The sequence below is a fragment of the Urocampus carinirostris genome, chromosome 4 (genome assembly GCF_059441175.1).
Source record: "Urocampus carinirostris isolate Australia breed hairy pipefish chromosome 4, RoL_Ucar_1.0, whole genome shotgun sequence".
Lineage (NCBI taxonomy): Eukaryota > Metazoa > Chordata > Actinopteri > Syngnathiformes > Syngnathidae > Urocampus > Urocampus carinirostris.
This window is the reverse complement of record NC_142352.1, coordinates 32,523,924-32,546,264: the sequence shown is the minus strand read 5'-3', so window position 1 is coordinate 32,546,264 and position 22,341 is coordinate 32,523,924. Positions and strand designations below refer to the sequence as shown.

At 39.5% G+C, this 22,341-nt stretch overlaps 1 protein-coding gene across 1 annotated transcript in view; it reads left to right on the top strand.

Moving 5' to 3' along the window:
• Positions 1–22,341, top strand: part of rbms1a (RNA binding motif, single stranded interacting protein 1a) — a 41,276-nt gene that overhangs the window by 4,628 nt on the left and 14,307 nt on the right. Inside the window, exons 2-10 of the mRNA XM_088334216.1 lie at positions 80–222; positions 4,049–4,107; positions 6,358–6,449; positions 11,841–11,998; positions 14,457–14,536; positions 14,620–14,720; positions 16,673–16,722; positions 18,693–18,783; positions 21,031–21,081. Of these exons, the coding sequence (XP_088190342.1) occupies positions 80–222; positions 4,049–4,107; positions 6,358–6,449; positions 11,841–11,998; positions 14,457–14,536; positions 14,620–14,720; positions 16,673–16,722; positions 18,693–18,783; positions 21,031–21,081 (825 nt within the window). The remainder of the gene's footprint in view (positions 1–79; positions 223–4,048; positions 4,108–6,357; positions 6,450–11,840; positions 11,999–14,456; positions 14,537–14,619; positions 14,721–16,672; positions 16,723–18,692; positions 18,784–21,030; positions 21,082–22,341) is intronic.

Here is a 22,341-nt window from a genome sequence, read left to right as displayed (position 1 = left end):
TGATAACAGTTGCCCGGTGTTTTAATTTGATTATGCCGCTCCCGTTTGCCATCGCTAACAGTGGCGCTCCTGTGTACAGTCCTACCCCATGACTCCATCCAGTCCCAGCAGCAGCAGCAACAGCAGCAGCACAGGCCTGGAGCAGCTCAGTAAGACCAACCTGTACATCCGAGGACTCCCTCCCGCCACCACCGACCTGGACCTGGTCAAACTCTGTCACCAGTGAGTCTCAAAATGTATTTTGTCTTGTGTGTATGTGTTCCCTAATTGTAATGCTTGCCTGAAATTAAGTTCAGTATGTTTGGTATTGAAAGGATAGTGGGATTGAGGACTCGTTCTAAAGGATGGGCTGGGCACCCTTATGATGCGGCAGGGGTAAACCAGTGAAAGCTGTCGGGCCCTGCTGTTGAACAGAAGAGTGTGTTTTGTCACCCTGACACGAGTGACACGGCCGCTTTCTTGTGTCCCGTTTCATCTGGAGGGATGAAAGCATGACCAACTTAGGTGCCAAGGTGCCTAACCTGTTTGTGTGTTTGGGCATTTGGGTTGGCCATGGTCCAAAAATGTTTGTGTGTGTTTAGTGCTATTTTACCCTTTATTTTCTTTGTTTTTGTATGTTTGTCTTGCTGTCGGTCACCCCTCTTGAGGGATATGACCAAGGTAGATAGATAGATATTTGGTATTTAATATTACATTAAAATTTGGAATCTCATGGTTGGCCCAAACAAATCCCAGTCTTGTACTGAGTGATACTGGTATTTACTGGCACATATCTGTTCTGATAAGGAACTTAAGGATAGGTTTACTGCTGTGGGCATTTTAAGTGTGTGCCTAGACAGCTGTGAATGCTGTGTAGAGTTGCAACGATTAAACGACGTTATCAACAAAAATCAATACTAGAAATAGTCATGAATGAATGTCATTGTCAGACACGTTTTTCCATCAGCAAGGGCATCTCTGAATGAATATAATCTGTTGTTAAGAGTCGCGCATGCGCGATAGCCAATTGTGTCTCTATTCTTAGCTGTTACTTAAAATGGCAGTGTCAACATCAACTAAAACTTCTAAAGTTTTTGAGCATTTTAGCAGTGTCTGAAATAACGTCTGCCTGGACGCCCGGGGCTTGCGTCTTTTACGTCGGGCGTACAACTTGCAAAACGTCTCCGCCCGGGTGGCCGACAACTTTTTCAAGTTTTTTTTTTCCTCAAATCAAACGTTTGATTTGCTTTATTCCGATTTCAAAACCTTGGTTCGCTTTGGAAATTTTGGTTCGTTTGGCAATTTGCATACTCTGCAGCCAATCAGAAGCCAGCATCGAATAACTTAGTGCTTCCGGACTCTCTCTTATAAGGTCGTGCATTTGAATATCATTTTCCAAAGTATACACACAGAAAACACAAGAAAAATGGATAAGTGGTTAAGAATCAAGCCAAAACCTGAGCCTCAGAAGAAATATTCAAAAAAAGCTAACAAAATTGATGACACTAAAAAACGTAAACGTACATTAAAAACATCGTGGAAAGAGTTCACTTGGCTTGTGGCAGACGACACGACGCAAACATTGCATGAATGAAGATGAGTAAACACAGGTACACACTGATGGCAGATGGAAAACAGCAATGTCATATACATGCAATGAATATTATAAGTAGATTTATAATAAACGTAATTTTAAAGTGTTGTTCTGTCATATATTCTGATTATCAATCCTTAATATATATACATATATATATATATATATATATATATATATATATATATATACATTTTTTTTTGCGATTAGTTGTTTTATTGTGTTTTAAGTTGGGAAAAATGGGGCAGGCAACTTTATGGCTGGGCAGGCAACTTTTCAGAGTTGTCTGCCCTGGTGTCCTGCAACTTTTTGTCATGAGTTTCAGACACTGATTTTAGCCCAAATACAGCCAATGAAATGACTAAAAAAAAGAAAGTTGCAAAGCAGACTTTTCATATCATGGCTATAGATCGGTTACACACAAATATTTAAGGAGAAAGCAAGTCGGACAGTTGAATCAAAGTGAGTCTGACTCGCCTCTGTAAGATTCAAGTACCCTTTAAGCCAACACGGTTTTGAAGACATGCATTGTACATTTTATAAGCGCATATTTCACTGTAAAAGAGAGCTTGGCGTTATGCCAGACCGTGTCTGACAAGCGTGTATTTGAAATGGAATGCATGCAGTCAAAAGAACCAACGTCAGTTGTTAAAAGTTTCATTTCAAATGGTTGAGAATTGTTTAGTACTTCTGTTACAGACTTTGCGGTTGATCACTGAATGTATATCACAAAATGGACATCATATTTGTTTTATTTACTGTTTTTCTGCTGCTAATGTGCCTCTTTTTTGTTGACATAAAAATATTTGCTTGGTGTTTATTATTTGTTTGCCTGTCCCGAAAAAATGTGTGTGTTTACTTACGTATTGACTAAGCACTGTGCCTATTATTTGCCACATAATAATTACTAACTTCATGCTAAATTATAGAAAAAAAATTAAAATGATTTGACGAAACGTTTCAATAGTCTGTGACGAGTCAACTTTTAAAATAGGTGTTAGTTTCAGCCCTGCTGCTCTGACAGAGCCCCTTTTGGTAACGTTTATGAGAATGATCAGAGATCCTGCTCAAGGGTAGGTACCTGTACTCAGTCTTGGCTGCACCAATGATTGGAAAAAAGACATTTGAAATGTGCTCTGATATTTTAAGTTGTTTTAAAAAAACGTTGATATCAACAGTTCATATAGACGTGGGACAGCGATGTGCATTTTATAACTTTTCCATTAGAATAATTGTAATAAACCAATGCGTACTAGGCTACGCTGAACACGGGAGTCGACTGAAGAGGGCTGTCCCTGTAAAAGTTCCCGTCCTGCTCTCTTGATGGGAGTCCCTGCCTGTAAAATGCCCCTGGAGCCAACTAACAATCTCAGTTTACTGGATGCATTGCATTCTGCGTACTCCGTCCCCTACTATTAATGGAAGTGTCTCGCGAGTCGCCTAAGCGCCTGGGTCAGTCCGTCCTTGACCTCCGCACTGTCTTGCTCACGGCCGCCTCAGTCCCACCCTTAATCCAGACATGGCCACGGCCAATTCGGGAGCTCTTCCCGCCTTGGCGGCCAGGTGTCGTCATGCACCAGGGTGTGTCACGATTTGGCGCCCGCGTCTGTATGCCACCATTAAGTCCAAGATTGGTCCTAAATTTCATTGGATGTGGTCTTGAAAAGGTCTTACAAAGTCCTAAATATCCTGATATCGCTCGCTTGCATGCTTTTAAGCAAGCAATCATTAAATACTTTGCAAATTATCAACAGCTAATTCACTAATCAATGGCTTGCAACAAAGCTGATTCAATTGTCGACCTACACATTCGAAAGTGTTCATGCCCACATTTTAATTCAGCATCGTGGCTGAGTTTATGAATTTCACCCTGGGGCATCCATAGGAATCGGGGCCTTTCACATTGGCCTATCTCACTCCTCTAGTTGCCTCCAACTAAAGTCTAAAGTAGCACAGTATCTATGTGATACTGATCCTATTGCCCATCATCCACGTAGCTGTTTAGTAGGGGAGATGCCATAATTAGCCAAGTTTTGTCTCCTCTCGTTCCCCACAAGCATATGGAGCAAAGCATTCATCCATGAAACCAGCAGCAGCTGTTTGTGTCCTTTTCGCTTGTTTTGTTCATGCTCCCGATTTTGTTTGCCAGCACAAAGCAGAAATGAAAGCGCTTTTTTGTAGCAACAAGTTTTAAATGGTGATGTCAGCTCTCCATTCAGTCTGTTTGAGCTCGTGTGGTCACATGCAGCGTGCAATTTGTTTCACATTTCAGGTTGAAGTTTTGTGATCGCGCAAATACCGAACAATTTCAAGACTTCATTCCCTGCAAAATAGAGTTGGTTTTGTGTGTTGCCGATGAAAAAATCTGGTCTTTAGAAAGAAATTCTGCCAAGGGTCTTATGTCACACAAGGCATCATAAGCAACAAAGGATTTTAACTCATGTTTTGTTCTTTAAATGGGTGTTATGTGTGCAGGTATGGCAAGATTCAATCGGCAAAGGCGATCCTGGACAAAACAACTAATAAATGTAAAGGTCAGTCAAAGAAACTACCACGCCATGCCATTCACTACTTAAATCAGGGGTCACCAAACTACAGCTCGTGAGCTTTATCAGGCCATGCATTGGCTTGAATCCGGCCCGTGAGACAATGCTGAGAGAAGCATAAAAAAAAAAGCCACTTCTAGTCGTGCATTTTCAAAATACTCGTAGGTAGAGAAATTTGGATTTATATTAAATAACATGAGGCTCACCTGGAGAGAGCTGGAATGATGCTCCGCTATCTTGCTGCTTAAGGTAACCCATTAAAACAAAATCTTATTTATGCAGAGCAAAAAAATGGGAAGAAAAATGGTGGGGCTTGGTAACTTTGAGTCTTTGGTTTTTATCCTTCCTTGTGCTTTGTAGCACCTGTTTTAGATGGCACTAAACATTACAGTCACGTCTAGTGGTCAACTATTACAGAGTGTCCCTTAGAGAATAAAGAAAATATGTAGATAAAAAATAATGTTAAACATTTTAAACTCTGTAGTTAACTTGAAAGCTATACTCTGTATAAAAAATTAATTCTTATAGCCATAATTATAATGTGTTATATCTGATGGGATCCCCTAAAAATTTGTTGGCAGCTCACAAATGACCCCCGAGCTGTAAATTGGACACCCCTGAAAATGCTTACTCAAATTCCATTGATAAACTCTTACCAGTGTTCATAGGAGTGCTTGAAATCCCAGAAAACGCTTGTATTTTAATGTGTTGTTAAGGATTGAAATGGCATGATATTTCGGGTGAAGTCCTTGTACATGCTTGAAATGATCGCCATGTATCTCAACAAGTCTGCTTGAAAATGAAACCGACACTGTTATCTGGTGGCTTTACTTTCCCATGGCATTTCTTCCTTCGTGATTAACTGCAGCTGGCATTAGTTTGTATAAGGCGTCATCGCCCCTTGCAGGTCACACCCAAGGAGACAGGTGCATGCTACACGTTAATAGGGCACTGTGAAATGGTTATTAGTGCCAGGATCGCGTTTCAGTTATGGACAATAATTATGGGTCAGGCAAAAAAATGAAGGTAGTGTTTCCCAGTGGTAAATTGTAATAGGAAGAACTTCTTGCAACTGAAAATGTAAGCTACGTATTACCATCATTTTTGCCCAACTCCTATATGGGGAGGGAAATGTCTCAAAATTAAATAATTCGCAATTTGTTCAAGATCAAACAGTTATGTCTTGATTGTTTTGGGAAAAAACGTACTGTAATTGCTATTTTCCAGACGAGTATTGTAATTTCAATGCGGTTTTTGATTTTAAAAGGCAGGTGCATTTTCTGTGCTAGTTTTTTGTGAGTACCTAACCCTTGGATGCATGATTTACCAGTACATGGACACTTCTCTGAGTGGGGTTAATAATTAGTGGGGGAAAAATATACAGTAACACCTCGGTTATCGCGGTTAACGGGGACCAAAACCACCCGCGATAAGTGAAAATCCGCAAAGTAGCGGCGCACCTTCAAAAAAAAATAAAATAAAAAAAATCTCATCTTATTATCTGCACCGCTTAGCCTTATTAGGGTCGCGAGCGAGCCCCTAACCCGCGGCGCAGGTACTTTCGGGCGCGATACGCACGACACCGCGACAAGCCGAGCGGGTCGGGCGCTCGGCGCGGAGGCCGGCCTGTCGGAAGCGCAGCAGAATGCGCCTTCACGCGAGGGGGGGAGGATTTTGTACGGGAGTCAGATTTGGGCACAACACCGGCGCCCGGCGTCTCCCGCTCGGGCCGCGATGGCTCTACATTGGCGTTACACGGCTCTCGATGGTTTCCGGCCGACGGAGTTGGTATAAATTACTGCCTCTGTTGTTCAAGGAACCACGCCAGAAAGTAAATAATGTCAATGGAATTGAAATCATGATGCATAATCGTTTGAAACTTGTTAAAAAAATATTCCAAATTTCACTGGATTTTTGACAAATTATGAAATTTACGAAGCACCGTACACAGAGAGTTACAATTTGGTCAACTCGGTACATTTCATGTATTTTATTTGTTTATTTATTTATTATTATTATTATTTTTCTAAATAGTACTCATCATTCCACATGTGTGAGTGTTATGCTTTGCTCACTCTTTGAGATGATGCTTACTAAACGGCTGGAAAAAAAACCAACAACAATTTGGAATCTACTGAAGTGAATATTTCGGAGCATTTGGTTGGACACCAGCTTTGTGATTGCGCCTGTCATTTATTGGCTGTTCATGTAAATATAGTACCGCTCTGCCAACCACAGGTTACGGCTTTGTGGACTTTGACAGCCCAGCGGCCGCTTTGAAGGCCGTGCACGCTCTGAAAACCAGCGGCATTCAAGCCCAGATGGCCAAGGTGAGGCTTTTTGTGATTTTTGTGTGTGCAGGTTTATACACTAACGTCGGATGGCATTGCCGCAAGGTTGTCCGGACTTCCTCTCCGACTATGTGTGCTGTGCACGAGTGAATGACATGAGCCAGATCACATGACCTCAGCTGACAAGCTGTTCTTCCCGTGACCTCATTTACTTTCACTGTATAACCAGATGTCATGTCTCCCTCTGCCAACTAACCTGTCTGTTATGTGGCATCCTAGACCACCAGTTTGCACACAGACACACAGTTTCAAAAGTTATACTCTCTTTTCCATTTTGTGAATTCAATTTTTATCAATTTTCCCTGTGTGTCCGTCTTCAGTTAGTCAGTTATCATCCAATGTCAAAACGCTAAGTGGTGTTTTGCGGAATGCCAAGAAAAGGCTTCATTTACTTCCCTATTATAATTGTTGAAGATTCGCTGTCGTATGCAAAGAAGTGCTTTCAGATCTGCATAGTAGCAGAAAAACGGCATAATTACCTCAGAGTACTTTTCTCACCATTCATTTATTCCACTTCCGCAGCCCAGACTGCGTTGATATGCTCGAATCTGCTGATAAGAGTTAATTAGCAAAAGGTGGCTTTCCAAAGCAGAGCTGCTGGGAACACGTAGTGCGGTCTGTGCGGGGCTGTAGCTTAGCTACGCGGCTCTCCTGGTGTTTCTCAGGGAGGCTGAGGAGGCGCTGAGCTGCTGCAGTGCAGATGCTTGTGTCTTTCTGTCTTCTTGAGAAGATGTACTGTGAACCCCCCACAAATCAAAATCCATAAACCCGTGTTTTTTGATATGTGTTTGTGTGTGTGTGTGTGTGTGTGTGTGTGTGTGTGTATGTGTGTGTGTGTGTGTGTGTGTGTGTGTGTGTGTGTGTGTGTGTGTGTGTATATATATATACTTTTTTTTTTTCATGCCGTATTTCATCTTACCTGGGGGTCCGTTCCCATACACATTCATACAACTGTGCACAGTCAGTGATGCGATAATAATTCTACCCAACTGATGTGTCGCAACATGTGACCAAAACCTCCAATTTCATCCCCAAACAGGGAGGCAATTTTGGGGGTGCCAATGTTGTAAGTCTGTGGTATGACTCGGTCTCGGGGCTGGCGCTCTACCCCAGGGCCCACCGAGCTGGTATGCTGTATGGATCAATATGTATTAGTGTATGTACGCAGTATATTAAGTATATATATATATATATATATATATATATATATATATACACAGTGCGGTGAAAAAGCTCCCTTCCTGGTGTCTTTGTTTTGCATATTTATCCCTCACATAAGTTTGAGATCATCGGACCAAGGTTGATATCAGACAACCCACGGAAATGCAAAACGCACTTTTGTAATGTTATTCCATTTATTAAAGCACATAAATATCTAGGCCCATCTGGCCCTATGTGAAAAAGTAATTGCCCCCTTGTTAAATCACAAAGCAACTATGAATAACCACAGTTTTGGGAAAGCTGAGTTCAATTCCAAAGGCCACACCCCAAATCGATTGCCGCCACCTGTTTAGAAACAAGAAATCTTTTAAATTGAATCTGTTAGACAGAACGAAGTAGGCTACAAAATCTCAAGAACTCAATTAACATGCTACTATCCAAAGAAAATCCAAAAGAAATTAGATAAAAAGTGATCTTTATCAGTACGGAAAAGCTCACAAAGTCATTTCCAAGGCTGTAGGACCTCACCAAACCACTGTCAGAGCCATTATCCACAAATGGAGAAAACTGGCACAGTGGCAAACCTTTTCAGGATTGGTCAACCAACTAAGATTACTCCAAGTGTGTGATAACGACTCATCCAGGAGGTAACAAAATAACGTTGAAAAACATCCAAGGAACTGCAGGTTTTGCTAGCCTCAGTTAGGGTTAGTGTTCTCAACTGCACTTTGAGAAAGACACTGGCCAAAATTGGCATCCCTTCCATGCGAGAGTTCCCAGGCAAAAACCAATGCTGGCACAAAAGAACAGTCGTCTCACAAATGCATCTTGACATTCTGTGGACTGATGAGTCAAGAATTGAACTTTTTGGAAGTAGTGAAACCCGTTAAGTCTGATGTTAAAATTGGCACTGCATTTGACAAAAGATCATGATACCAACAGTAAAGCATGGTGGTATCAGCGTGATGGTCAGGGGCTGCTTTGCTGCCTCAGGACCAGGACAACTTGCTCTGATTGACGGAATACTGAATTTTGGTGTTTAACCAGAAGATCCTGAAAGAGAACGTCCTTACATCAGTTTGTGCCCTCATACTTAAGCGCTCTTAGATCATGCAACAGGACAACAATCTGAAACACACCAGCAAGTCCACCTCTGAATGGCTCTAAAAAAAACAAAATGAAGGTTTGGGAGTGGCCAAGCTAAAGTCCGGATTTAAATCCAATTGGTATACTGTGGTGTGACCTTAAACAGGCATTTCATGCTAAAAAGCACTCCATTATGGCAGATTTGAAACCATTTTCCAAAGAAGAGTAGGCCAAAATTCCTCCACAGTGTTGTGAAATACTTATTCAGATTCAGATTCAGATCTACTTTATTGTCATTCGTGTACACGTGTATACAGAACAAAACGTCGATACATCTGACCCGCACAGTTTCCTTGAGCGTCAGCCGGGATAGATAAGAGTAACCATGTCTTCGTCAGAATTTTAGCGCAGCAGTTCGTCATCACGCGGTTCGATGCCACTTCCAGTTGTTAAATGGTCCAGTTTATTGTCCAGAGAGCGAACGTTGGAGAGGAAAATGGATGGGAGAGGTGTTTTGAAGGGTTTAGCCTTTAGCCTAGCGGTTAGCCCGGCCCGACAACCTCGCTTCCTCGTCCGGTCACGCCGCTGTCTTGCCACTCTGCTTCGCTGCTTTGTAGGCCGCTGGGTCTTGTTGACATAGCAGTCCGTTATTACCAACTATTGAAAACGTTTGATTTCTGTTATCGCTGCCAAAGGTGGCCCAGCTCGCTATTAGGTTCAGGGGGCAATTACTTTTTCGCATAGGGCCAGATAGGTTTTGGTATTTTATTGGGTGCTTTAATTAGAAACGAATCAACATTTCAAAACTGTAGTCTGTATTTCCTTGGGTTGTCTTTGTGATATCAAAATGTATTTGATGGTCTGGAACATTTTGTAAGTGATAAATCTGCAAAAACAAAAAAAACAGGAAGTGGGCAAATACCTTTTTAACGGCACTATATGATATCTATTGTATCATAAAAATCCAGCGTCAACTGCTTGATCTTGTTGGTGAAGTGGTGGAGGTGTAGTGCAAGCTCAACTACTTGGTGCGGGATAGACATGAAGGGGGTCCAACCACAACATGGCAAGGTCACCTCTGTTCTCGTTGACCTCTCTGATAAGCTGTGTGACTATACTAGTGTATTCTAGGCAGTCAGGATCCCTGGGAATCTTAACCTTCTGGATAGAAGTGTCGGTGTAGTTCTATTCAAGGCTATACTTGGTCACTCTTCCGGAGATGATGCTTTCCTTCTACGCTCCATAGTGAGATATTCCGAAACTGGCTGTTTTTGAGTCCACCTTGGGTATCCACTATCCAAACTCCCTCAGCGCGCCTTCACTGGTTGGCCACTCTCGCCCTTCACAAGATCCAGGACCTGTGCACTTGCAGCCGGAGTCCAACTGGCCCTCTCATGTTTTTTTTTTCCTTCATGGGACGATCTGCAAAGCATGCACTTACTTCTACTCAAGTAATAATTTAGATAAAGAACATACTTATCAGTTTAACTCCAAGTCACCTTATCCAACAAAATTTTCATCCTCTCTATTGGGGTAAAAGATGAGCCACTTCCTCCTTCCACCTCCCCCGAAGTAAAGCTTTGTGGTCACTTTGGTGGTGAATGAAAGCTTCGGGTTTATTTCAGGCTCTGTTATCAAATCAAGTTAATCCGTTAAGTTTTGGGTTTATTTACCTGCGACTCGGGTCGGATTAGGCTGAGTTTTTTAGGCCCAATCTTACCTCTAATTGGTATATAAAACCTTGTATCTGGTAAGGCACTCTAGAAAAAACAACTGTTCTGTATGATGTTTTGTTGGTTCAAGATTCTTTATTTTATCTTTTTAAAAAAACATAGGTAAGTTTGGTACTGTGATTGCGAACCGCGCAATATATTGAAGCTTTGGATATGTGTAGAAAAGCTTAGGGAGTGAGTTTGAATTGTCTGGAAACAATTTTGTTGTTCCTAAAACCATGCAGGCTTCACCTGCACGTGTCCCAAGAAGAGGCCATTATTGACTGAGTGAAATATTTTGGGATTGGAAATACAACAAAAGAGAATTGTAACACGCACCACAGATGGGCCTACAGAAATAGCGATTATGAACCCTTAAACAACTGCAACTTGAACACAGATGTCATAGCAACAGAAAGGGGGAGATTTTTTTTCTGCTTTGTGTGAAACTATGCTGGATGCTTTTCTTTTATTTGTGCTTGCTCTCCTTTGTTATGTACACTGCTGACTCCCAATACAGCTCAGTTCTGCCTTGCATGTTGTGCCAAAACGCGGTACTTCACTGAAGGCATGTAAGAATAAATTTGGATATACCTTACCTGCGTACAGTAATCCCTCCGTTATCGCGGTTAAATGGGACCATACCTGCAGCCTTCCTATTGCTTTCCCTCCCGACGCTGCCTCAGTCGCTTTCCAAACCTGATAATAATACACGAAGCACCGGCTGGTGATCACCATTTCAGTTTTCTTCTGACTTTCCTCAATTTCTGATTTAATTGATAAATTTATTTTAAATGTAATGAGCCACATGCTTCGCAGTTTGAAATGAAATGATGAAATGATCATTTCATCTGCATTTTATATAACGCTTTTCAAGTCAAGACTTCCCAAAGCGCTTCACAGTGTGCTTCACATTTCCCAATAGCGGCCGTGCAGCCATGTAAGGATCTAACCTGCTTATTGGGGGCATTAGGGGTTCAGGGTCTTACCCAAGGACACTTCGACATGTAACACGGAGGAGCCGGGATTCGAACTGCGATCTCTTGATCCCAAGACGAGTGCTCTACCTCCTGAGCCACTGCCAGACCCATTGACTTTTGCGCCGGCCCTGCTCTTTGACTGCCAGCATACACCTATCACAGTCACTGCCACCCAACACACAAATCTCCCCAACCTGCCCCCGCGTCTGTTCAGAACACAATACTTTGAGGCATCAATGCCAATAAAGACAAGTCAATTCAAATTCTGTGAAGCTCTGAACAAGCGGTAACTGAAGCGCAAAGTAGCGAGGGATGACTGTACTACATTTTTTGGGGGGGCTGTTGTAACACACAGCTGTATCTAATGACAAACCTCAGTGATAAAATCTCGACATTTTTTTCCCCTCCTTTGTCTTCTCGTCTGCAAGCAGCAACAGGAGCAAGATCCCACAAATCTTTACATTTCCAACCTGCCGCTGTCCGTGGACGAGAAAGAATTGGAGAACATGCTGCAGCCTTTCGGGCAGGTCGTGTCCACACGCATCCTCCGTGACTACGGCGGCAACAGTCGGGGCGTGGGCTTTGCCAGGTCAGTCAGAGAACAACTAATAGTAAAGTTGAAGCACTGCATCCCATTTGTTTGTGAGACTTTTCTTTTTTTGGTCATTTTTAATTTTTTTTAATTTTTCAATGTTTAACATCATATTCATTCCCTAAATTAAAAAACAAATAAATGAATAAGAAAATAAAAATAATGGAGACACAACAAAATAAATCATTGGACCTTAATGTAATCTCAATTAGGGTTCAATTGTTACACTATACTATCTATACCATTTTAATGAATTCTAATGCAAAGAGAATGCTCTTTGTACAAATTAGAATTGTTTACAACCAGATCAGACGATATCAAAAGAATTTTGGGGATTTGTTGTTTTGTTTTTGTTTTGTCATATTTGAAATAAGTTTCATTCATTCATTCAAAAAGGCAAAATACTATCACGACTGGCCTAAATTCCAAGTGCATTAGAACAGTAAAGCAATAAGAAAAAGTAGTGCAATGACATTCAGCACCAACATACTCCAAATAAGTCAGGGAATAAGATATATATAGTTGAGATATTTTTTTCATCATCGTGTACGCTTGTATAGACTGTTTAACCAGTCATGTCAAACATACGGCCATGGGCCCGATCCAGCCCGTTGGATGATTTAATCTGGATTTAATTATCAAAAGATTGTTTTCAATAAATAGGAACCAAACGCTCCTTCCCTTTGCTAGACTGAGGTAAAGGTGTAAAAGAGCTGATGTCCAGTCTGGTTTCATGTTAAAGACAATATTGTGCAGTATATTTTCAGCTTCAGTAGGCCCATCTTATTAGTTTGATCTTATGTTATAGCCGGTTCACTGCTAAAACCTTTATTTTGTATTTATTTACTTGTGTAAAAAGCCGTAATAACAATTGAGGCAAGCATATTTCTATTCATAGCTGTTTGTGGCGAGTTGGTCCAGATGTAAGCTGCATTTACAACCATTTAATACAAAAACAAATAATACATTTAACAAGAATATCATTTTGTTTCATTATGAATAAACGTGTTGTGCTTAGTAAAGATCCCGTTTTATCCATGATAATAATTTGTAGGCTAGGCTACACAAATGTTGCCTAAATTATAAAGCACAGTACTGAATAATAAAGATAAGTATTTTATGTTGATATTTTTACTGATCCTGAGTACATCAAGTTTGCCCCAGAGGTGGGTAGTAACATAGTACATTTACTCCGTTACATTTACCTGAGTAAGTTTTGGGAAATGTTGTACTTCTAGGAGTATTTTAAAATCCCTATACTTTCAATAAATACTTCAGTACATTTATGAAGAAAAAAACGGTACTTTTACTCTGCTACATTAGGCAACATAGAAGTTGTTACTTCATTACTTAATAAATCCCCTCCACGGAAGTAGGCGTCTGTCTGTCTCCGCTAAGGCTCATTTATTTTGAAGCAGAACTCCGCCAGGCTCTACCATGTATAACCAATCAAACGTAACTGCCTCATCAGGTGACCCTATTCATCTTCAGCAGGGGAAATTTGGTTTACAGATTAGACAGCTCAAAAATGTCACTTAGCAATTCCGACTATGAAAACACAGAAAAGGAGGAGCTACCTTTAGATGAAATGAATTTTTATTGTTGATTGGATGGACTTCGATAATTTGATGATGTGATTGGTTGTTTTAAAAGGAAATTCAGTAAACATAACGTTGCTACAGTTACTCAATACTTTTGACTACTTTTACTTGAGTATTTTTTTGTCTACTCTCACACCTCTGCTTGACACGAATTGAGTTGTATATGCCTAGTTTAAACAAATATCGTCTTATCATAAAGCATCAGTATAACTTTGCTATTAAACTATACACAATCTGTATTGAAAGTCTACCATTTATAATATTTCCCAAATTCCCCTGTTCATAGAAATCTAATCTAGAGTTTCCAGTGTTTCTATTTTACACCCTTTTCTATTTATATGAGGTTCTCCGACAAGTAAGACATACCGGCCATGTCTTTGGTAATGGTTTGAAATAAGCTTAGAAACAAAAACATGAAAACCATCATAACATACTGTACTACAAATGTTATGACTGAATTTTTGATTAACCATTTGATTTAATTGACCAGGTGCCCATGTGAGGAAAAAAAAGAAAAAATAATTTCATTCCACTGTATTTTGTCTCCTTGTACATCTTACAAGTGACAAGCGAGCAGGCCTCAGATATAAACTCCATCATTTCGGCATTTTCCATATTGAATGTGAGCTTTTCCGTATGGCAAAGTTGTATTTTGTCACATTGAATAAGACTGACGGTTCTGTTATTGCAGCATAGTAGTGAAATTATAAGGACCAAAAAGTACTAATTTGGTTTGAATGTGACAATAAACGCTGTCACGTAATTGAAGATTTTGTGCCACGGCAGTTGTCTAGCGCCAGAGCCTTGTTTTTTATTATTGTGGCGCCCTTTTCCTCTCCCTTTTCTCCCGACAGGATGGACACCACCGAGCAGTGTAACGCCGTGATCTCGCACTTCAACGGGAAATTTATCAAGATTGCCTCCGGAGCGCTGGGTATGAAAGCCGTTCCTCTTTGTGGAGGCGGCGATGAGAACGGCTCTTCTTAAGAATATTTCTCTCCTCTCTTTTTCCCTCAGCTCCCTCTCAGCCCTTGTTGTGCAAGTTTGCCGACAGTCAAAGAAAGAAACACGCTCACGGTGGATTTGTTCCCAATGGACAGACAAGCGATCTCAGACTAGTATGCGTCAGCTTTTATGTTATCTGTATATGACATGGAACAAAAGATACTGCATATGTTGATTAATGATAATTGCAGGGATGGGTAAGTGAAATGGATGGAGGGGGCTAAACACAGGGTTCCTACACGTACTTGAAATCTTTGGAAATGCTTGAATTTATTTGTTGCATTTTCAAGCAATGATAAGTGCTTGAATGTTGGGTGGATCATTGTAAATGCTTGAAATCGTTGTCATATTTTACAACAAGACTGCTTAAAATGACATTGACACTGCTCTCGGTGGCTTTGCTTTCCAATTTGATTCTTTCTTCCCTAGTGATTAACAGCAGCCTCCATTAGTTTGTATGGCATTGTCCTATGAGGCTTCATCGCCCCCTATGGGTCACGCCCAAGGGGACAGGTGCATGCTACACCTAAGGGCAGCATAAATTGTGTATTAATGCAAGGATTACGCATCAATTATGGACATTTATTATAAGCTATGCAAAAAAATAATGTCGTGTTTCCCAGTGCTAAATTGTAATGGGAATAACTCCTGGAACTAGAAATATAGGCTACTTATTTTTACCCAACAGATCAATGGAGAGAGATCTGTCTCAAAAAACAAATATATTCACGATTTACACAAGATCTAAAAATCACATGTCTTGATAAATGCACACCCAAGATTGCAATCTCATATGTGAATCACAAACATATCTTTGGCTCTCCATATAACTAATTCACACCGGATTTCTTTTTTTTTTAGAAATTGGAAAATTCGGCTTTGAAAGTCTTTAAAAAGTAAGAAAGGGGTGTCAATACTTGTAAATCTTATGCATTACAGGAAAATTTGTTGGGGGATTATTTTTTTTGCCCAAAGAAAAAATAAACACACTACAAAAAGTCAAGTTTGAGGGGGGAAAAAAGTAATAATCTAAATAGGGGACATATAATCATATTTCTTATTAAAAACTATTGTTTTGTTGAAAGATGATGAAAATAGAAATGGAATTGCCATCTGCTTTTTAAATTGTGTTCATTTGAAATATGTCTTGACAAAAAAACAGAATAACAGGTAAAATATCCTCAAAATGAAACATAACATAAAAACAAAAACCTGAATTGCACAAATACATCTGCCACCAGTACAAAATCTTCTCTTTTTAGTTTTTTATTTATAGAAAATACATACATTGCAATTCTTTAAACATGTTTTCTTTTTTTTCCTGATTCATAAATTATTTTATATTCTAAATTTTGGAAAATATTACTTCTAATGAACAAAAATATTTGAACTCTTCTCATAGTTGTGACCTATTTTCCTGTCTGAATAAGAACATTGTGGAATAAAAAATTCCAATTGAACAAAACTATCTGATCATGAAAATGGCATTTTCTTTATTTTACTGAAAAATTTCTATATGCCCTAACGGATAATTTGTCTAAATTAAGTATGTTTACCTGAATACAATTATCTGACATGGCAGGTACTTTATTTTAATAAAATTGATTATTTTGTAAAATGATACGTATGGAGCAAAACTATGTGCCATTTTTTTGCCATGAAATCAAAATGTAAAATATTCAAAACCTTTTTGACGGTCAGTCTAATAAATACTAAGCTTGTGCTCACTGAGACTCTGATCCACGGCAAATTATATCTATTTTCAATTTCCTGTTTTGTCTTGATTCCAATACATGATTAGTGTTAATATTGAAACTGCATGTCATAAATATACTTTTATTGGACAATGGTAGTACTTTAAAAGGGAACTTCCCAATAAGTGACTGCATGTATAAATTTCTGCAGAACAAAGCTCATTTTTGTCTTGAAAAGTCCCAAAGAAATTTCCCGACCGTAAATATGCCCATTATGTTGAATGTCAGTTCTATCTGCACAGTTTAAGCTAAATCTAAAAGGTTTTCAAAAACAAAGATATTAAATAATAATGTACATTTCAACTTTGCAGGGTGCAATGACTCTCACCTATGATCCCTCCTCAGCAGCTATGCAGAATGGGTAAGTCGCATCTCGTTATACAGTGCCTTGCAAATGTATTGGCTCCCAAGACCTTTTTGACATATTGCCTAAGGCTTTAAACTTATAGATAAAATACTCATATATTTTCAAATCATCAACAACATGTGAGACACAATCATAAGAAGAAACCACATTTATTCAACATTTTATAAAAAATGGAAAAGTTATTGTTGCAAAAATATTGGCCCCCTTTGATTTAATACTATGTACAACCTCCTTTTGCTGCGATATTTTTTGGTATGTCTCCATAGGTTTTGCACAGTTTAAAACATAAATATTGGCCCATTCTTTCTTCCAAAACAGCTAAAGTCCTATAAGACTTGATAGTGATCGTTAGTGCACCGCATTTTTCAGATCTTTCCACGAGTGCTCAACAGCAGGGATCGAGAACGTATGGCTCGCAAACTGTATATGGCTCTTTTTATGAGTAAATACGGCTCGGAGATAAAGGTTTGCTCATGTTAATTTCACATGTGATGTTGCAATTCTGATTTTTCTATAACAGAGTTTGACTCTTGTAAAGACAAGGTGGTACTAATAATTCAATTGGTCCAGTCCAGTCTATAAAAGGGCAGAGTTCCACTACAATTTACAGTCCAGGTGTCACACCAACAGATCCCGTTTTGGCTGTAAATTTCTAAAGAATCCGTTATATGGAAGCTCATTCGACAATCTATGTTCATTGGTGAGAAAGGACTCTGCTTTCACCTTATTTTGAAACTGTTATTTATGAAAAACTGGAGGTCAAAATGAGCCTCAACGATCCTAAGTAATTGCAGGTTGGAGACAAGTTTAACATGACGCTTTTTATTCAGCCCAAAAGGTTCAATTTTGGTGTCATCTGACCAAAGCACCTTGTTCCACATGGTATTTGTGTCTTCCATGTGGCTTTTTGCGAACTCCAAAAGGGCTTCTTTATGGTATTCTTTCAGAAAGGACTTTCTTCTTCCCAGTCTTCCATCAAGAGCAGATTTATGCAGAGTATTACTAATAGTTGCCTTATGCGCAGATTGTCCCACCTCAACTGTGTATGACTGCAGGTCATCTAATGTGATCATGGGCCTCTTGGTTGCTTCTTTAATTAGTTTTCTCCTTGTTAGGGCTGAAAGTTTAGAGGGACAGGGAGGTCTTGGTAGGTTTGCATTGGTTTTATGCTCTCTCCACTTTGATGTAATTGCTCGCACAGTGCTCTGAGAGATGTGTAAATGTTGCAAATTCGCTTGTATCCCATTTCTGATTTTAACTTTTCCACAACTTTATCCCGGACCTGCTTGTTGTCTTATTTGGTCTTCATACGGCCATACTACCCTGAGAACGCCCAATCTCTGAAGCTAAGCAGGTTCGGGCCTGGTTAGTACTTGGATCTGGAGACGGTCTGGGAATATCATGTGCTGTAAATCAATCACTTTGTGCAGGCTCTGCTGCGACAGCACTGACTGTACCCTCACCGGTACAGTCAGTGAAAATGAATATCCTTAAGGGGGCCAAATAAATAAGATAAAATGACCAATAAAATAAATAATGTCGTCTGTTATCCGGTGACATCTTTCACAGACCTCTGAGCCCATCATAGAGAAGGTGCATTTAAACTAAGACTTAATCAGACACGCACACTCTTTTTGTGATTGTTAGTCATTTAGGTTGACATTGGATCATTCAGAAGGCATCAAGGAACCTCTGGAGTCAGTTGGCCGAGCTGAGAGAACAGGGGGGGCAATATTTTTGCGACACTCTCTATAAATGACTTTACTTGGTTCCACTTCAACATTGTGTCTCACATATTGTTGATTCTTAGAAAATTGTAATTATTTTAGATTCAAGTTAGAAGCCTGAAATGTGGCAATATGACCAAAAATCTTGGGGTTGGCAATACTTTTGCCAGGCACTGTACCTGTATGTTACCGGAGTAATTTTTGCAGGATTAAATTCAGCGGTTTTCATCTTCTCAGGTACTATCCATCTCCATATCCGGTGACCAACAGGATAATGACTGTGCAGCCAGCGATGTCCCCCTATATGTCTCCTGTCTCTGCTTATCAGGTATCACCATCATATTTGAATTTTATAAATCCGCTCACAGGGCTAATTAAATGAAAGAATTGTCACACTTCTCTACGTTGTGTTTAACTCGATGGTGGTTCAGCTTCAATGTAATCCATCAGTTTTTGCATTTAATGGGGAACGGAACCCCCCGCAAAAGTGTAAATCCCCGAAGTATCGTTGCACCTTCTAACTTACTTCATGATGAGGTCCTTACTGAGTGATAGTATATGACTCTAACAAAATATCAACTATAGATCTACAAATAAAATCACAGAAAACAGAATTGCAGTTGAATGAATGGTCTTTATTGTCATTATACAAAAATACAACAAAATTGGAGGGCATCTCTTTTCAGTGTAAGAGAACGATTTAGAGAGCAGCTCGCTAGCTGCATGATAGCATCGGCTATCCTCTGATTGAGCCAGATCTCTGCAATGATTATAACCGTCCCGCATGTAGACGTTTCCTAGTTCCAGGTCATCCATTTCATTGGTAATGAATCTGGCATTGGTGAGATACAGCCTTGGCGGGGGGGTTTGTGAGGTATTTTACGTAGCTTAGCCCTTGCAGTAGGCTGGGCCTGCAGCTTCGCTATTGCCTTCACTTCTAATGCCGCCTCAATCTTTTCCCAAACTCGATAACACTCCACGGGACACCATTTCTTTGCGCTCTTCCTATCTTCCTCAGAGTCCAATTTAATTGATCTTTATTTTCAATGTAGGAGCCGCTAAATGCTAGCGGTCGACAGTTTGTTTGCCCCGCTGTTTGACTGACTGCATACACCATCCTATCACAGTCGCGCATCAGTCTTGCCACCCAACACCTACACATATCCGACCTGCCCCTTGTGATAGCGTGTGCTGTGTGCTTTCTGCTCATAACATAAAGTATGATACGTTGAATGACAATGAAGACAATTCAATTCAAAATTCGCTAAGCAGTGAACCAGCAATAACAGAAGCGTGAAGTAGGGAGGGATTACTGTATATATCATCTGAAGTCTTGTCGTTGTCTTGGTCCAACATTATCATAATTTCATTTAATTCCTTATCCCGGATATAGCTCAACAAATCTAAGCTTAAACCAAAATCTTATTTTTTCATCATTGTTGTGCCTAGTTACGACCAATAAATAGACTACTTTTGCTGAGCAGACCTTGCTTATCATGGCAATAGATTGGTGACACACAAACATTTGAATATCACGTCGGACAATTGAACAAAATGGAGTCTGACTCGTGTCGGTAACATTCAAGAAACATTCGAGCTAATACGGTTTTGATGACATGCATTGTACATTTTTCAAAAGAATGTTTGGGCATAATGCCAGACTGTGCCTGACAAACGTGTACCGTAAAATTCGGAATATAGTGCGCACCTGATTATAAGCCTTTTTAAAGGAAAAAAGCCCCTTTGTCCATGATGAGGGTTCGTTCATGCTAGTTTTATTCATGCACAAAGCGCTAAGTTACATTAAACTTGCATCTTCCTCGACACATATATGTCACCTGTCTTACTCTTGCCTTTACTGCTCGGGTGCCCCTAGCATAATGCTTATATTAGCCGCATCATTTTAAAAGCCGCAGGGTTGAAAAGCTCAGGGATAAAGTTGAAGCTTATTGTTTGAATTTTACGGGATTTGATATTAAATCCATGCAGGCCGAAGAAAAAACATCAGTTCTTAAAAACGTTTGATTTCAAACTGTTGTGAATTGTTGAGATTATTCGTTTCAGATTATGCAGTGGACCACTGAATACTACTGCACAAAATATACTTCATATTTGTCTTATTTACCGTTCTACTGCTGCTAATGTGCCTGTTTTTTGTTTACATGTATAAAAATGAATACAGTACCTGATTTTAATTCATTATTTATTTGCCCGTTTCTAAAAATGGACAAGGGTTTTTATTTATGGATGTATGTCTCGACTGACCGAGCAGAGTGTGTAATTGGTTTTTAGATTATTTAATTTTTGTAAAAATTCACTATACGTTCAGTTAAACACGTATTTTTTATTATCCTTTTTTGTGTTTATTATCATTTAAAACATAATTGAATTATTATAAATAATTGAACTGCATGCTAAATTCAACAACAAATTAATAATTATGAGACTGATCGTTTTAATAGCTAGTGATTAGTCGACTATTAAAATGGTCGTTAGATTCAGCCCTAATCTGTGATAGACTGTAGCTTTAATGGTAATTTTTTCTTTTCCTATTTTCTGTCCTGTCTTTCCAAAGGTTCAGAGTCACTCCTGGGTGGCACATCAGCCGTATATCATGCAGCACCCGGTAAGACGGCATGCATTTATTGAGCGTGAGTGTGCATGAAGTGGGTGTGTGCCTCAGCCACAGATTCAAGACACTAACACAGTACTCCAACTCGGCCTAGTGGTTAATACGTCACTTAAAATATTAGTAACACACCATTGTTTAGCAGTCTTTCTTATAAACAAGACAGTTATTCTAGTTGTGCAACCGAGTTTGTACCAGTACATGGGAATATTTTAGAAGGCTTTATACAAAACTGTCTTGATCAAAGAGAGCACGGCATGCGTTTATTTACGTGTGACAAGCGTGCATGTGTGTGGCAAAAAGCGAGAAAGATATCGAACAAATCGGAAGACTGTGAAGCTCCTCCAGCAGGCTTCCTTCTTTCTGGATCCAGCAGGAAATGCCTGGAGCAAACAACCGTCTTGTGACTCTTTGACTCTTCCAACAGATGGTTTGCAATAGAGCAAGTGTCTCTGCAAAACTGGCCCCTCCTCCATCTTTTTTCTGGGAAACGTGCAATTCCCCTAAGGCCACACTTCGGAAAGTTGTTTGAGCATTTCTTCCATGTCCTTGATATTTTACCTCATGACATGTACCCACTGCCACATTCTAGTGTCAGTTGCTACTAGTTACTAGTTAAACATTAGGAGTTGGGTACTTTGTGAATAAATTCTCAAACAGCTTTGGCATTAATTCCCCATTCCCAATGTCCAACTGAAAGATGCTCGTATTAGTAGACTTTGTCTTTCCAAGTGTAGTAGGGGAATAACTCAAACACTACAAATAAACCTAAGGGACATTGTGTAATATGTATTGTCTTCTAGTACTTAAAAAAACTTAATTCATTAAAAAAAATATACCGTCTTGATTTTTAATAATGAGCAAAACTACTTGAATTGTCATATAAGTTTGTATTTTTTAAGTACTCATAGTTCATTAAATTTGTATTTATTTGACAGAACATGAGCTGATATGATTGTTTGTAATGTTGCTGCTATGGGTACCAGAAAAACCAAAAACCTTGTGAAAGGTTGGAAGAAAAATAAGAAGAAAAATGGTGGAGTTAGGTCACTTTGAGTATCTGTAGTTTATATTCTTCCTTGTTTTTGTAACACTCTGTTTCGGTTGCACGACACAAATCAAGTGGTCAAATATAACACACTCCCTTTAACACTTCTGATATTATACAATTGTACTAATTAACATAAAGCACATTTTAATGTGTTGTTGGATGTTAGTATGATTATTTCTTTACATTGCTTGCTCCCTAGGGAAAGG